At 40.1% G+C, this 16,257-nt stretch overlaps 1 protein-coding gene and 1 long non-coding RNA gene across 2 annotated transcripts in view; one reads left to right on the forward strand and one right to left on the reverse strand.

Annotated features, from left to right (window-relative positions):
* LOC136369142 (uncharacterized) overlaps positions 1 to 16,257 on the forward strand; it is a 301,131-nt gene that overhangs the window by 284,315 nt on the left and 559 nt on the right. The gene's annotated exons all lie outside the window — the stretch shown is intronic.
* Positions 1,229 to 16,126, reverse strand: GGH (gamma-glutamyl hydrolase). Its single transcript, XM_066331601.1, has 9 exons — positions 15,907 to 16,126; positions 14,988 to 15,102; positions 13,548 to 13,598; positions 10,341 to 10,425; positions 7,776 to 7,914; positions 6,871 to 6,977; positions 6,671 to 6,761; positions 5,322 to 5,459; positions 1,229 to 3,198 (listed from the first exon to the last, which is right to left on the reverse strand). The coding sequence occupies exons 1-9, from the start codon at positions 16,034 to 16,036 to the stop codon at positions 3,077 to 3,079; spliced, it is 978 nt and encodes a 325-aa protein (XP_066187698.1). The 5' UTR covers positions 16,037 to 16,126; the 3' UTR covers positions 1,229 to 3,076.

Consider the following 16,257-nt stretch of genomic DNA (forward strand, 5'->3'; position numbering starts at 1 on the left):
AAAGATTTTCTGAGATCAAGTTCTCATTTCTTCTCATCTAAGCTGTCTGTCCTGTTCTGCATGAGCTAGTTTCATATTTACAGAAAATGGAACCAAGACAGATTCTATAGCTAAAGGAGAGGAACAACCACCTGAAAAGACAGATGTAATTCCAGTCACCTCCAGTTAATGCTGGAATGGTTTAAATATTCACTGGAAACAAGATTTTATCCCATTTGAATTAATTCAAAGCTCATAGATTCTCTCCTGCAATCCTGGCTAATTGCGCCAGTAAGATTCCAGCCCTATTTTCTCCTCCCTTCTTGTTCCCCCACATCCCAAACACCCCACCACATACCAAGTACAGTAAATACCTTACTCAACTTCAGAGAGACACAACCACACCCGATTACAAAATAGCAGAAAATACTGGTGCTCGGAGGCCATCTAGTGGGAAGAGCAGAATACTCCAAGGAGGAAACTTCAAACTTTTCTTAGAGATTATTTAATATGGTCTGCAAGACACATATTAGGGTTAGCTTGTTGATCAGCAGATGTTCTTCCCACACAGCAACAAGCAAGTTGGTTAGGCTCATATACCAGACTCAGTAACCTGTATGGTCATAGGCTCTTCTCTCTCTAGCATTAATTCTAAAAACTGTATTAGGAGTTCAGTCTGTGTAATGAAAAAACATATTGTACAAGACATATTGTACAAGAGGGGAGGTCTTTAAAATTAACTTTTAAACTCGCTGTTGGGTTCCTGTAGTTTGTTTCTGGCTGGAGAACACGACAGGATATTGGGTATTATAAAGAATAGACAGAAATTTCTTTGCTTACAGCTTTCAGAGCCCTGAGAGCCCCATTTAGGGCTGCAGCCCCTTCTCACCTTCGTGGGGGTTTGGCTGCCTGTGTTGAGCAAGCTCTGCCCCTGCCCCTGCCCCTGGGGTGAGCTTGCTCTGTGGGAATGAGCTGTGGGCAGCCTTCTTGAAAGCTCCTGCCCCTCATCTCAGCAGCAACATTTAAGTGCATTTAAGCTCAAGCCCTGGGCAAGGGCACCTGTGATCTGGGCATGTCTGTTGCCAGGCCATGGATCTCACTCATCCTGACCCTGACTTGCTGGCATGACCACAGAAGGTAGATACAGGTTGTAACCTCCTAGTTTATGACTATCACAGATGGAAACAAGAAGACAGTGACTGTTGCCAGTGCTTCATCTGTGGTACCTAAAAGATGACAAAAATACAAGTTTGCTTGAATGAAAGTTTATTTCACATATCATAGAAAAATCATGCATCTCATCAAATAAGGCTTTAAAGGATAAAGGGTATAAAGGAAAGACACATACAAATTCATAATATATAAACTTCTCTCATCATATTACACACAATACTCTCTATATTTACACATTTAGGAAGTGATTACTACCATTGCAAACATTACACTTGCTAGATTGATCTCTGGTTTAAGGCTAAAACCTGCTTACCTTACTTAGGTAAATTCTTAGAGCTTTTCCAAAGAACTCAGCGTGAACAACAAACAGAACATTGGACTTGGTTTCTACGTATCACAGCTGCTACATTTACATGCAACTGTAGAGCATAATCCTTTTTTTTAAACTTGGTTCTATTCAGGAGTCAGTAAATAAAAGTTACCTATATTAAAAAGATAACCATTTACTAAGTTGGTTGATGAGACAAATATATAAATATCTCATGTTTAAGCTTTGTAATTAACTGGAAGTGTTTTTCTGCTAGTCACAGTTAATGTTTTCTCATAGGTTTTTTTTTTTTTTTTTAACTGATGCATTTCACATTCTCTTATACAGTTGCTTCATGATAAATAACAAGTTAGGGAGTGTTTTACTTGAAAAACCTGAGAAACTTACCAGACTTATTCAGATATGTTACCTGAGAGTATGAGGTTCTACAAAACAGAAGTGAAGTTTATAAACCTGAATTCTTCATGAATTGTTAATGTTAACATGGATTTGGAAGCTATGCTAGAGAGAATTATATCTGATTGTCTAATCTTAATTCCTTTTTGGACAACACACAAAATCACAGAACAAAACTTTCACCAAATCTGGAGCAAAGCAGAGAAAAAACAGTGTCAGTGTATTGCATGCAACTGCTATGATCACATTATGTCACCTTTAACAGGTTTCTCATATACATTCATCTGCTGTTTAAATTCTAGCTGCACTGAACTATCAAACAAGACAGAAAGAAACTACCTTTTTTACTAATATAATAACAAACTACATCTTGACTTCAAGTGAAAATTCTATCCAGCCACAGGAAAAGTCAGACACTTTAGAGAAAAAATTAAGTTTACATTCTTTTAAATATAAAGAAATGAGTGTCTGCATCTCGTATCTGGCTGCTGACTCCAGTTACTCCAAGACAAATCCTCAGAGGATATATAAAACTGAATTGAAAAGAACTGAAAGTGGAATCAGCACTGAACTGTGTCCTCCAAACTTACTTATGTGATATTTGCGATATAAAGGCCTCACAAGGTATAAGGACTCCAAATAATGCTCAGTGTGCAAGAGAAATAGTTTCACAAATGGGATATTATGTGCTTCTTAGGCAGAAATGTGTTTGCTATCATGCCTTAGTATTTTGGTCAATTATTGAAATGACAAATGAGTCCATGTCAAGAACTTGGCTGCATACACATATCTACGACAAATCCAAGAGTCTAACGTGCTAAATTGTTTGAAAAGGACAGGATTCTACTACACCGTGTATCTAAATGTCTAGTGCTATCATAGTTCCACAACATTTTAAAAAGGTAAGTCTCATATTTTAAAATATACGAGAACTTTTCCTTGTACTTAAGGTGATTACTTCAAAGTTTATAAGTATAGTCAAGTTCTCTTTCCTGGAAGAAAAATACATTTTTCTGTAAATTATTATGCTATTGAATGTAAATTTAAATATTAATGTTGCAGTAGTGCAGAAGATACACAAAATAAATCACTGTAAAGAAAAACTTGTTCTAGCATTTCATCCCTATTATCAGCTTAATTACACAATGGTGGCAAATAATTCCATTTATAAATAACAACACTGCACCTTTGACGAGATACTCAATCAAAAAAATAGGTTTGCTGAAATGCAGAAAATGTTCCTGTATAAACAGGATTATAATTATAGATCAATTCTTTTGTTTCCTCTTCTTCACTGGAGAAATGGTGCATACTCTTCCTGGCTGTAAAACATTGTAGAAGCACAGATCATTTTTATGTTATCCTCCTCAACAATATTTATCTTGGTAAAGTAAGTTACTTGGTCTAGCACAACAAGAAATGGAATTACAGAACCTTGTATGAGAAGTTAAGATACATCTTCAGAAAGCTGCTTACAGCATATTTTATTACTGGAGAGGGGGAATTTTAAGCCAAGACTGTATAAAATAGTTATCCATGAGATACTGGCAGTATCTACCAGAAATACCAGTCCTTTTATCTCTGAAAGAAATGCATCACATTACCAACCTACTGAAAACTGCATGGACTGTGCTGGTGAGGACAACAAAATTGAATCCTCCCTTGGTTTATCACTTTGGCAACTCTACAGAAGTTAAAATTAATGATGGATGGATACAGAAATGGTATTTCAGTAGAATGGTTTAATTCCTAAGTGATCACACTTCAGTATATTTTTACTGTCTGAAAACAGTTTACATTTTTCATCTTGTGCTCTATTTTCAAAGTTAGGGAAGATATTCTTCCTCACATTAGCTAAAAATGTCAATTACTCCTTGCAAAGTGATGATATGAAGTACTGAGTAGGAGCAGCTTATGCCTCAGTACCTCCCAAAAGACTGAGGAAGCAATGCAGAGTAACTTAGGATTTGGTAGAAGAGATAGGGGTAGACCAAGCTGGCTGAAGAGAGTTTGCTCTGCTGGAATGGTAGGTCACTAGGTCCAAAAGCTGGTGACACATCTGGGTGGCACTCTACATGAGCTCCACATACCTAACAGAACTCACACACAGTGTGTCTCAGCAGGATTTACAAGCAGAGTTGGCACTTGTTTTGCCCCACTTAAATTGGATAATGGCCTGAGCAAGATTACTTCTACTGAGAGTACAGTCTGCAGACAGATACTATAGAAAGTAGAAAACAAAGCCAGAAAACACGCTGCATTCTAGTGTGTTCAGTTCTAGACTACAAAATTAAAACCAGACTCGTACCATATTTTCTCCTATTTCCCCCCCTTATTTTAGTCATAGTCTGCCACCTCACAGAATGGCCTGTGTTGGAAGGGACCTTAAAGATCATCTTGTTCCAATCCCCCCTGCCATGGGCAGGGACACATTCCAATAGACCAGGCTGCTCAGAGGCCCAGTGCTGCCTGGCCCTAAGTTCCCTATCAAAATTGTTTTGCTACGTTTTCACAAAGAGGAGTAAGACTACCCTAAACAAAAAAAGCACCTTGAATTTGTATGAAACACAGCTTTTAGTTCTACACTCTCACTGACCAGGTCAGCAGAAACTTCATTTCTTTACATGACTGTCTAGTTTCTTCATTAAGTTGACACTTTCGATTTGAGACCAAACTCAACCAGCTAATTATTATGTTCTTCATAGTCCCCATCAAGGAGGTAAGACATTTTCATAAAATAGTCCAGCTGAATGATTTTGTGAGGATAAATATAAGGAATAAAGTTTGATTCCTTCAAATACTCATCTATTTATATCCTTATTTATAGCAAGTAGATGAGAAGTGTCATAAACTATCAAAATGTTTTGCATTAGTTACTTCCAGATTCTTAGGGTATAAACAAAAAGAAATTAGCAGCTCTGTAAAATTCACAAATTCCTTGTGCTGTCTATAGCATACAACTGTAGGGCACCATATTGCACCCCTCTGACACATCCATACTGCCCAAGGCCTATTTATAGTCCTGGTGTATGCACTTTGCAAGCAAAATTGAGAACACATTGAATGACTGTAAGCCAGTTTGAAACTGAAGAAGCCCCTGGAATTGTGAATGGAGTACTTTTTCTGTTTTATTGTCTTTGCGCAAGAGAGGCCAAAATGTTACAGGGATATTCGGAAATTACAGAAAGTCACAGAACAGTGTTTTAGAGCCGGCCTAGTGAAAAGAGTTTGTGGAATGCTTGGCCTTTTGATGTTACTTTCACTAAGCCATTCTATTTCTAGTACCCTTCAGTGTTTTATAAGCCTGTAAAGCTTGTAGAGTAATCTCCTCAGAAAGCACTGAGGTACTGAACTTTGACAGCTGAAAAAAAAGTCCATTGTGTTCAAAGATTTTCAGTAATGTTTCACTCTGACCCCCAACATTTCTAGATAATAAACATTTTACCTTCATTAACGAAGAAATCAGCCATATAATATGCTGCTCTTACAGCAGATGGTGAATGTGGAATGCCTGGAGAATCCTTCCACTCAAAAGGATTTTTCTCTGGATGCCACTGCATGCCATAAATTGGATATTTGTATGCTACAACAAAACACAAAGTGTGTAAAGGTGTACACCTTAAGAATTATGCAACTGATCTGACTGCAAAATAAACTCAGAGGATAAGCTACAACTATACCTCACTTATCAACAATTCCACAAAAGTTTGAACAGCAAGTTGAAACACTGCTATAATCACACAGAACTGAAGGAAAAGAAATAGATATTGTAAAAGAAGGGTCTCATTCCATGCAAGAAAATATTTGTACATAATTTTTTTGATTATTCATTTCAGAATTAATGTACACACTAAAAATAATGTTTCAAGTATATCAATCTCAAAGCTTCCTATCTGCTTGCTAGCATCACTCAGCATTCACAGCCATATGGCACACCAGTTCCATGGAAGAGATCCAAGTCTTAGCATCTCCATAAAGGCCCAGTCAACTCATGGGCAGCTCCCAGCTGCTCTGGCCAGGCCTGACACATTCTGGGGGAGTCAGTCCTTAGCTCTCTTCCAGGGAATAGCGGCACAGCAGCTGATGACTGCTCTGTGATAAACCCCTTGAAGGCACAGGTGATGCCTGTCATTAGCCTAATCAGGTTGGCTGATCAAGGCGCTATTCTTCATTTTGGAGGCCAGCCAGGATGCCACACAGAAGGATCCCATTGGTGACAGCTGGTCCCTACAGTAGGGCTGTTAGTGGTGCACTCATCAAGATAAAACACTCCCTGAAGAGCTAACTTGTCTCCTGAGCTGAGCAAGCCCAGTGTGAAACAGACAAACAAGTCATGCAAAAAGCTTTTGGAGGAAGGCAATTACCAGCATTGCCTCTAAGGTAATGAGGGATATTGCTGTTCCCTCAGCAGCCTGGAGTGCTCTTCCCATACAGCAAACAGCACCAGGGAAACGCAAGCCTAAGCAGGCAGCTGGAAAGCACGGCTTGACAGAGGCACACCGTGCTGTGCAGGGATTCAGCTGTGAGCTCACAGCGCTCAAATATGCCAGTGCTAAAGTGTAACAGCATATCTGGAAGAGGAACAGCGGGTGGGAGGAGTAATAAGGCTCACAGTACTGAAAAGATAAAACATCCCTGCAAACAGAAATGCTCCTCACAGGCAGAGCACTGACAGGGCTGATGCTTGCCCTGCTATTTTAACAACTTGCAATACTATTTCTCATCCATGCCACAACACCCCTAAAGAACTAGGTTGTTACAGTCACAGTTTCCAAAGGAAATTCATTTCCTTACCTTCCATGGTAGATATAAACTCCACTTCATCATCAGTGTTAGTGGTTAGAACATTATAGAAATTACGAAGCTTTTCATTATTGGTGAAATTCTGTGGTAAGGAGAGGGAGAAGAGGGAAAAGGTGTTATTTGCTTATTTATTTCTAGTTTTAACTGAAAAAAAAAGTGCTTGTACACAGGAAATAAAAAAGATCAAATACCTCCATGGAGAGGCTCCATACATGAAAGTTTGATGTCAATGGCTCAGTAGCAAGTGCGTGTAATACATCATCAGGGAAATTCCTGAACATTTTACTCTGTTTTGCAGCTATTGCAAAGAAAAAAAATTGTATTTTCCATTACTGAAACTGGTCTCAGATGGACTTATACTGACAGAAGACAATTAATAAAATGCTGTATTAAACTTTTTTGGCAGTAAATTATTATTATTTTAGACTATCCTGCAAGAAATATCAGTGAAATAACTACAACAGATTTCCAATATGCTGTTACCACTGTCTTGACCCAGAAAGGATCCAACTTAGGCAGCAAAGTTCTCACTAAAATAAGCATCGTTCTTTGACACTCATTTCAGCTGCCTTTCCACTTACAGTGAGCACAAGTGACAGAATGCTACGATTTTTTTGATTACTCACAAAGGGTAAAGTATCAACAGAGGCAACACTCTACTGCCAGTGCTGCCAAGTGCCACAGCTCTCTCTCAAGGGATCTCTGATTTCAGTACTGCTCAAATGGGACATCATGAGGAAAGACATGATTTGAAAAAATTCAAATCACCTGCTCTCCAAGCTTAATAAGTGCTGAAGCTGTGAATTTTGTTCAACATGGTAACAAAAAGCAGACATTATTTTGTAGGTGCGAATTTTCAAATTACTCAAAGAGACACAACTTTGTTTTTTGCTGAGTGCTGTTGGTTTCAAATGGCTTGTGCTCACTTCTCTGCTTAAGTGACAGCTGCAACAACTTCACAAAAACAGTCAGTGCAACTTAATAACATAGAATTTAACAGAAGATAATCATCAGGAACATTCGCCCCATATTTATCATGAACAAAACACAACACCTCTTAGCAAAACTCAGACATGAGATGTAATGAACTTTTCACCTGAGGTAAAGTTCAGAGGGAGTGAAAAACCATTTGTCTTGGTATGAACAAGTAAAATTTCACCACTTGTGAGATAGGTAAGCTCTTCATGTCCAAGACATGTTCCCCATATTGGGAAATAATCTCCTTTATCGTTAGCCTACAAAATAAAAGCAACAACAGAAAGAAACATTAATGAACATGTACAGAAAAGAGACTGACAAGAATTTTCTACTCTTTTTACTTTCTTTTGCATAGGTAAGAAGTATAACTACTAGAGTAGTATGAATTGCTACCACAGGAACAATAACAGCTCAACCGCAATTGAAATAAGCACAGATTCCCTTAGAGTCTCTCCTAAAATATGAAGGCTAAAGGATATATATGTGTTTTGAAGCAGCAAACTGAGCCTAACATGGATACTGATTTGACTGTTTTGTTCTACAAGTAATGTTGAGAGCATCCTAAACAGAAACCACAAAATGGGAACACTTCTCTAAAAAAAGCAGTCATGAGAAGGGACACAGAACAGTCTGTCACCATTTTGAGGCAAAGCATACTTGTTACAATTCACATTTTTCTACAGAGCACGCTATGATCACATAGCAAAGGGACCTTTGCAATGTCTGTGCCCACCTAAGTGTATTAAGAAAACATGAACCCTGCTACTAGCATAGCTATGGTCTTACATGACACACCTGTATGATTGTTTAACTAGCAGATTTAGACCTCTGCTCCAGAAAGACAAAATGTACATTTAAGCAACATTAAAAAGTGGCAGTCGTTTTCAAAAGAATAAAAACTGGCAGGTCAGTGTGAAAACAATATGAAAAAAGGAAAAAAAGGAAACAAAAAACTAAGAACACAACTAGTTTCTTGTGACCTAACTAAGCATGGTGTATACATGCAATGGAAATCTGCATTTTTAAACGGTTTACACCTGATGGTAAGCATATGTTGGAGACTGGGATGTTTCAGAACTCCTGTTTTTGTGAGATCTAACTAGTTTTTCTTAACTTGTTTCTAAACATTTCTAAGTTATGCATATCACCACACACACAATTCCAAGGAGCTGCTGCTCAAAGCCATTTTGGGGAAAGCTAAAATGACAGGCTCAGAATAATAATGTTCCCCTACTGCATTACTGATGGTATGGTAATAAAAGCCCACAGAGCTACTTCTTCTCACAGCAAAACAAGGAAGATGTGCAGAAAGAAGGCTGCTAGGACTGCAGAGTCTTCATGACCACCTATAATGTATAATGAGGCACAGAACTTACATGAAAGAGACAGTAGAGCTGCAAGTGAGGACTAAAACTACTGAAGGCAAAATTTTTTTGTAAAGCTTTAAAAGTTTAAAAAACTTTTAAACTACAGTTTAAAACCAATTACAACAGAAACATAAAGATTTTGTGCAGCCCTTCCTTTTTTAAAAATAAACTAGAGCCTGGAGGCTAACCATGTATTAAAACAACACTCAAGACATCACATTTTAAAAACTAATTTAAGAGCTGGAAAACAGTATTTCATTTAGAGTTTTGCCTAACTAGTAAAATTCTACTGACTTGAATGGGGTTTAGCATTTCATATTCTCTATTCATATTAAAGCAGAGCCAGATCAAAGTAATTTCTCATTGTGAACACTTGCAAATGAAAAGGTCCCCTCACGTGCTAGAAAAAGATAAAATTCAGTCACTGTGTACTTCTAAAGATACTCTTGACTATTGTAGATTACCTTACATAAGTAGAACTAGCACTATTTTATAGCGGTAATTAAGATTTGAAAGATGAAGATCAAAACACAAACAGCAAAGAAAAAAATCCTCCTTTGTTAGCAAGGGTTACTACCTAGGATAAACTGAATATTATTTTCTGCCTTTCAGTCATTGGTAGTACACACATCAGCTAATACACCTGTCTCTCTGATCGTAAAGTGACACAGGCAATTCAGTTTGTCACTGTGAAATGTCAACATAATTTCATAATTGTACAACAAACCACAGGAAAGCCTCGCCCCAGTGCTGAATACCAAGGCACAGGCTGCAGTTCACACAGTGAGCAGCTCCAGAGAGACAAATGAAATTGTCTCACATAAAAAGTGAGACAGTCTTTGCAAGACTCACCACAAATAAAGACAGACAAAAGAATAAAAACATTGGTGCCATGGGGACTGAAGAGTAAAGGGAGCTCAACGACTGAATTGCAGCAGCTGACTGGTCCTGTGTGCACCTGTCCACTGACTGCACTTTCCTTGCCTGCTGTTGGAAAGTCAGCAGCAAAGGCAGAACAGCAATTCCCCTCATTGCCAAGTTCACACAGAATCACAAAGCCTCAGGTACAATGAATAAACAATACCATTCTCATATGAAGAACTTTGGAGTTTAAGACCATAACACAACATATAACAGGAGTGTTTTAAGTCTGAATCTTAAGCTATTAATGAAGAAGTTTTATGCAGAAGCAAGAAATAAGCTACCTATTTTTCAGTTAACCCATTGAATGACAGTGCAAATCTATGAAAAATATGAACCTGTCATTTTGATCTCAGAACAGTGATAACAAGAACCAGCTGCTCCTTAGTAATTACCTCCAAGGCCTTGTGGTAAAATATTTTAGCAACCCTTGAATACTCTGAAGTCTTAAGATCCACACCACCTCCTGGAAGAAGTACCCTGAAAGGCAACATCCAATAATATGATTAGCAACAGTGATCAACCTGTTGATCAATCAACTTGGACAATGTACTCGGAGAAATGTCTGATAGCAGTTTTAAGGGTATGATTTAGGTCTAGGTTTCAGAAATCTACAGACAGGCATCTATGCTCCCATTATGGACAGCAAGGATCTAGTCAGGAGAGTCACTGGAGGTTCAAATAGGTTTTCCAGAGCAGACACCTGAGTGGTGGGTAGGTTGAACAGCCCTGTCAGCTCCACTGACTGCACTGGCTAGCATTCCTTTAATTACATGAGTTTGGACAGCTAGAGCACAGGCAGACAGCTAAGCTTAGGTGTTTCAGTCTTTAACTTAATCAGAATGTTCTTAGTGTTCTCCTACTGAAGAATGGTTACACTATCACAAAGTATAGATCAACCCTAATGCAACATATGGAAGAAGAAAGTAAACAGAAAATACAAAAACCACAGATTTCAGCTGGTATGCAAAAGGGTTGCAAGCCATGACTGTCATTTCCTATCCTGACTCCCAGCTAGCTCTCGCTACCACTTTAAAATTCCAGCCCAAATCTCAATTCATTCTGGTCAGTTTCAGAAAAAATAAAATTGTGGCCCTGGCATAGTGACCTTCTTATTGGAGACAACAAAGATCAAAAAGTGCCTATCAAAAAGTAAGAAAAGTGACCATAACCTTTGGTCACACAGGATTCCAGAGAGCTAAGGAAGACAGCCTCAGGGACAATTTCATAGAAATAGTGCACAAGCTTTTCCCACCACAAAATATAATCAGGAATGGCAATTCTCCGTGTGGCTCCCCAAACCCAAAAAGGAAACCCACCACAGAAGAAAAAGATGCAGCACAGTCTAGCAGAAAATTCACATGGACACACGATGACATGGAAAATATTCATGTACCATCAGAAACAGTAACATGAAATAAAGGAAGCCTCTTATGGCTATAAGTGAACAGTGCCTTCAGAACCAACAAAACTGGATGTGTGAGCATTCCTTAACCCCCTGCTGCAGAACCTCAACTCGATTTACCCCAGTCACATTCATTAGCTGTTTCTTTACTGAAAGAGCTGTAGGATTTCCTCTACATTTCTGAACTCCAAAAGTGGCAATCTACATCAGTGAGATACTAACAAGCAGTTAGAAACAAATAATACCTCAAATGATCCCAAGCATATGTAGAACAAGTATGCATTTGAACCCTTGTGACCAGGTTTTCTTTTAAAGTGAATAATGCACAGGCTCATGTAAAACTTATCAATTATTTGGTGAAAAACAGTATTCAGAAAAATACAAAAAATTTTACTTCCCAGTGTCGACATTGAAAATTAATACAGCTGAAGGTATTTTCAAAACAGGCCAGATTATAGCTTTTTTTAGGGATCTAATTAGATAAATAAGGAAGTGGTGGAAAATTCACCTATTCAAACTGTAACCTGGACTATACTAATTAGGAAATCTGATTGTCATTTTTGCTAATGCAAAAAGGAAATAACCCATTAAGTAGCAATGATAATGGCCTGCCATTGTCATAAGCAGATTGAAATGCAACCACGTGTATTTCAGTATCACTGCCTGGTTAGAGCTGATGATTCCCACTGGGGCATTTCAATGGCTTGCTCAGGAGTACATTCCTAAAATTATGTCTTTACAATTTCATGTTTCTAAGAAGGCGAGATTATTTTATAGCATTTAATAGTAAGCAATTTGCAACTTCAAAGAACAATATGAAAAATCAATGTTATCTCCTCCTTATTCTGAATTTCCACAGAATGAAAGTCATTCCCTCCAGAGCTCCTTTTTGTTACTTACACACAGTTTTATTGTGGAAGCCAAGAGGTGACAGTGGAAGGCCACAGAAGCAAATACAGACCATTTTCCCTCACCTACATAACACAAACTCAACTGACCTCTGACTGCAAGGACAGAAGGACAAAGAGAGTGGATCTACTTGCCAAACACTTTCTTCTGCATTGATGTAGGTGGGGAGGTAGAAACAATGAGAGACCCCACTGGTGGAAAGCCCTTTTGGCTTTCACCAAAGTGAAGCTGGTAGCCATGAGAAAGGGAGGAAATTATTCATTTTTGTCTCCAGCAGCACACAGCAGAGAAAAGCATCACTGTCTTATGTTTGCTTATAGCACAAGAGTGCAAAGATCCACGTCTTAGTGTCCAGGGCGTGTTGAAGTAGGAGGACAATGCACTCCCCAAACAGCCAAAGGTCTAAACCTGCAAGGTCTAATGATTAACATTCTAGTCATATGCATAAGCTTAACAAATGTATTAATGTTTTAAGATGCTCATCTCATGACCACAAGTAGCCAAATCACATGCTCTGGCCCCACACACCACCAAGGCTGTGAAGAGTAGCATCAGCTGATTTTACTCTTCTGAAGCACACTTTCAGCACAAGGCTAAAAAAAAAACCATAAAAGGTTTTGACTTTCTTTAGTCTGCAATAAAATCTGTTAGGCAAGATTACATTATCCAACATTTGAAAAGGAAGAACAGAAGAGCGGCCAGCTGCCACAGATACCCCGAAAACCAGGAAGTTTTTCTAACAAAGACCTAAGACACAGAATCACAACAGATAAGACAGACAATTCAAGTAGTAAGAGAAAGAGCATACATGGAGAAAAGAGTAAAAGAGACTGGAAATCAGAAACTTTTATAAGAGATGAGATATGAAAAGGACTGAAAGAGGGAAGAAAGGGTAGAAACAGGGGTGAAATATCAAGCAAGTGCTATTAAACATCAAAATGAAGGTGACGGCTCAAATAAGGAAGACAGAAAAATTAACAAAGAGGAAGTCAAGTATCTCACTTGCAAAATTGCTCATAACTATAATGCTACTTCTCCCTGTCTGCAGACAAGCACAAGGGAATGGCAAGATGAGCCTTGGCACTGTTGCAGATTATCTGATGTGTTCCTCAAGGAAGGAAAGGCAGCACACCAAGACTGGATGAAATAATTGTGTCTTAGAATATATTTTCATGTCTGCAGTGCCCAGCACAACCTCTCAGTAGTAGAAAAAATGTTCTTGACAACACAGCAACTCAAAAACAGAACCGTTATGCCTTTCAACAGAAAATCAGTGCTCAAGACTTACCCATTAATAGAGTGGAATATTTTATCATATTCTTCATCTGTAAGATTTAATCTGAAATACCAAAAAATAGTTATAGAATACATATGACGTAGAAATATTTGACCATGAAAATATCATCTCTATTGAACAGAAATGTATGACACAGAAAATATACAAATATGAAAATATGCACAAAAGGCATGCTTTAAACAGAGTAAAATGGACACAAATCGAATGAAGCATTTCACTTGAAACAGCTCAGTCCACAAGACTGAAAAAAGGGCCCTGTCAGGTAGTGTTCCTGGTGAGGTACTCGGAGACCCTTTTGCAAGCCACTTGAAAAATTTACTATTTACATGAATGGCATGGTTATCATTTCCTGCAGACCGGCAACTCCGGTTTCAACTGACTCCAAGAAGGGCAGAGCTGCAAACAGTGGGTCACACCCATGCACCCCCAGCCTCCTTGCCAGCGTGGCAGCACGAAAAGCAGAAAAGGCCTTGCCTCTGTTGTAAGCCCTGCTCAGCAATAACAAAAACATCTCTATATCATCAACCCAGTGCTCAAGCATGAATCCAAAACACACCCCCACACCAGCTACTGCGAAGAAGATTAACTCTACCCCAGCCAAAACCAGCACAGATGGCCACAATTTTGCAGAACTGATATGCTGGGTGTAAGTGAAAGCGTTCAGCCTTGCTGCAAGTAACTTAATTGTCAAAATTAGAAGCATCCATTCATCGGTGAAGCTTCTGGTTGTCAAACATTCTGAAAGATCCAGCAACTACGTGAGGAATGCTGGCTTCTAATTCGGGCACTTAAGTGGTGCTCTTATTAAACTGTGTGGATACATCCTATTTTATTTTTCTGCAGCTGTATTCGCCTTGTTTTTAAGTACTGAAATTTATCATTTTATCATGAGGTTTCAGTGCACTTAATATTTTATAGCGAAGCACTGGTATGAAGTACTGTCAGCAATACTTACCCTGCTACTTTTTACAACACAACCAAAATACAAGGTGATAATAACCCATAGTTTGAACAGAACTGGACTTCTGTTTTCTGAAAGGAGTACTGATAACCTTCCTTGATTCCCTCAATTCCAGGGCTACAGAATGTGAAAAAATGTATATGTGTGTTTGTGGGGCACTACACTGTACACTGAATATAGCTAACTTCAAAAACCATGCATGCAAACTACAAAAGACACTTTTACTGGTTAAAAGAAAAACAGAATTTTTCAAAGAAAGACGAGTAACGTAAGTATTAAAAAGTACATGTTCCACTCTGCTTTTATTCCAGTTTCTGAAACTCTCTGAGAATTGTGGCATCTTCAAATGATCTTTGAGGTGCAATGAACATTCAGACAAGCAGCAGAACTACCTTCTGTGCCTCTAAAATGGTACATACCTTTCACAATGCAATTATTATGCACTCCAAAGGATAAAAAAAAAAATGTACCTTATTGGCACAGCTCGAGCACCGGCAGATTCCACAAATTTCACATATGAAGCTGCAATATAAGATCTTCCAAAGCGCTGGTACTCATCGAAGTGACATTCCTGTGACAATATCCCTGACGGGCCCAAGGAAGAAAATTAGCATCATACAAATGGCAAATGCTACACACTGAAAGAAAAGTCACAAAACCACTTAATCCACTTGGTTGGTAAAGACGTCTGAGATGAAATCCAGCCTACAAATGAACACCACCACATCAACTAGACCATGAAACAAGTGCCACGTCCAGTCTTTCCTTAAATGCCTCCAAGGACGGTGACTCCATCACCTCCCTGGTCAGCCCATTACAGTATCTAATCACTCGTTCTGTGAGGAAATTCTTCCTAATGTCTAACCTAAACCGCCCCTAGGTACCTTAAGACTCTGTCCTCTTGTCCTGTTGCTAGCTGCCGAGAAGAGACCGACCCCCACCTGGCTACAACCTCCACTGAGGCAATTGTGCAGAACGGTAAGGTGACCCCTGAGCCTTTCCTCCTGCCCAAACACCCCAGCGGGTTCCTCAGCTGCTCCTCCTAAGACTCGTGCTCCTACCAATTAATTAATTAATCTCCCATTTCCGACATGCCAGCTTGCAGCGATACATTCAATGCCCAGAGGAACTGCGGGCGCCGAGACAACGGGGCATCAATGACGGCGCCCCGTCACAAGGCACGGCATAAACACACATTACCTGACTAAGCCTCGGCTTCCCTGCTGCGATTGCTCAGCCCTGCACCTTCTCTCAAGCAACCCTGATTTTCAGAGAAAACACGTACAGCGAACCATGTACATGCTAACAGCGAAACCAAACCCGGCCAAAGCCGCAGCAGACGTGTCCCCCGCCCGGCGGGGCCGAGGCGAGAGCGCGGCGGCCCCTTACCGATGATGGGTCTGTCATTGCGCCCCGCCGCGAGGTCGCGCCGCGCCAGGGAGGCGGCGGAGCCGCAGCGCAGCAGCACCAGGACGAGCGCGGCTGCCGCCACAGGACCGAGCCCTGACAGGCGCCCCATGGCCACAGCCCACGGCTCAGCACGGCCCGGCTCAGCCCGGCTCGGCACGGCTCGGCACGGCTCGCCCGCGGGCACGGCTGCCGCCTGGGCTGGGCTGGGCTGGGCTGGGCCGGGCGCCCGCCCCTCGCACGCAGCCGCCGGGCCGCCCGCAGCGCGGGCCGCCGGGAAATGTAGTCCCGGCAGCGGGCTGAGCCCGCCGGACACCGCTCCCGCCGCGCCTC

The sequence above is a fragment of the Sylvia atricapilla genome, chromosome 1, assembly GCF_009819655.1.
Source record: "Sylvia atricapilla isolate bSylAtr1 chromosome 1, bSylAtr1.pri, whole genome shotgun sequence".
Lineage (NCBI taxonomy): Eukaryota > Metazoa > Chordata > Aves > Passeriformes > Sylviidae > Sylvia > Sylvia atricapilla.

Coding starts and splice junctions, on each gene's coding strand:
- GGH (XM_066331601.1), bottom strand. CDS start 16,036: ATGGGGCGCCTGTCAGGGCTCGGTCCTGTGGCGGCAGCCGCGCTCGTC. Junction 7,915..10,340: donor TTTACCACAAGGCCTTGGAG/GTAATTACTAAG, acceptor TTTATTTTGTAG/GCTAACGATAAAGGAGATTA. Junction 6,978..7,775: donor CCCTCTGAACTTTACCTCAG/GTGAAAAGTTCA, acceptor TCTTTGCAATAG/CTGCAAAACAGAGTAAAATG.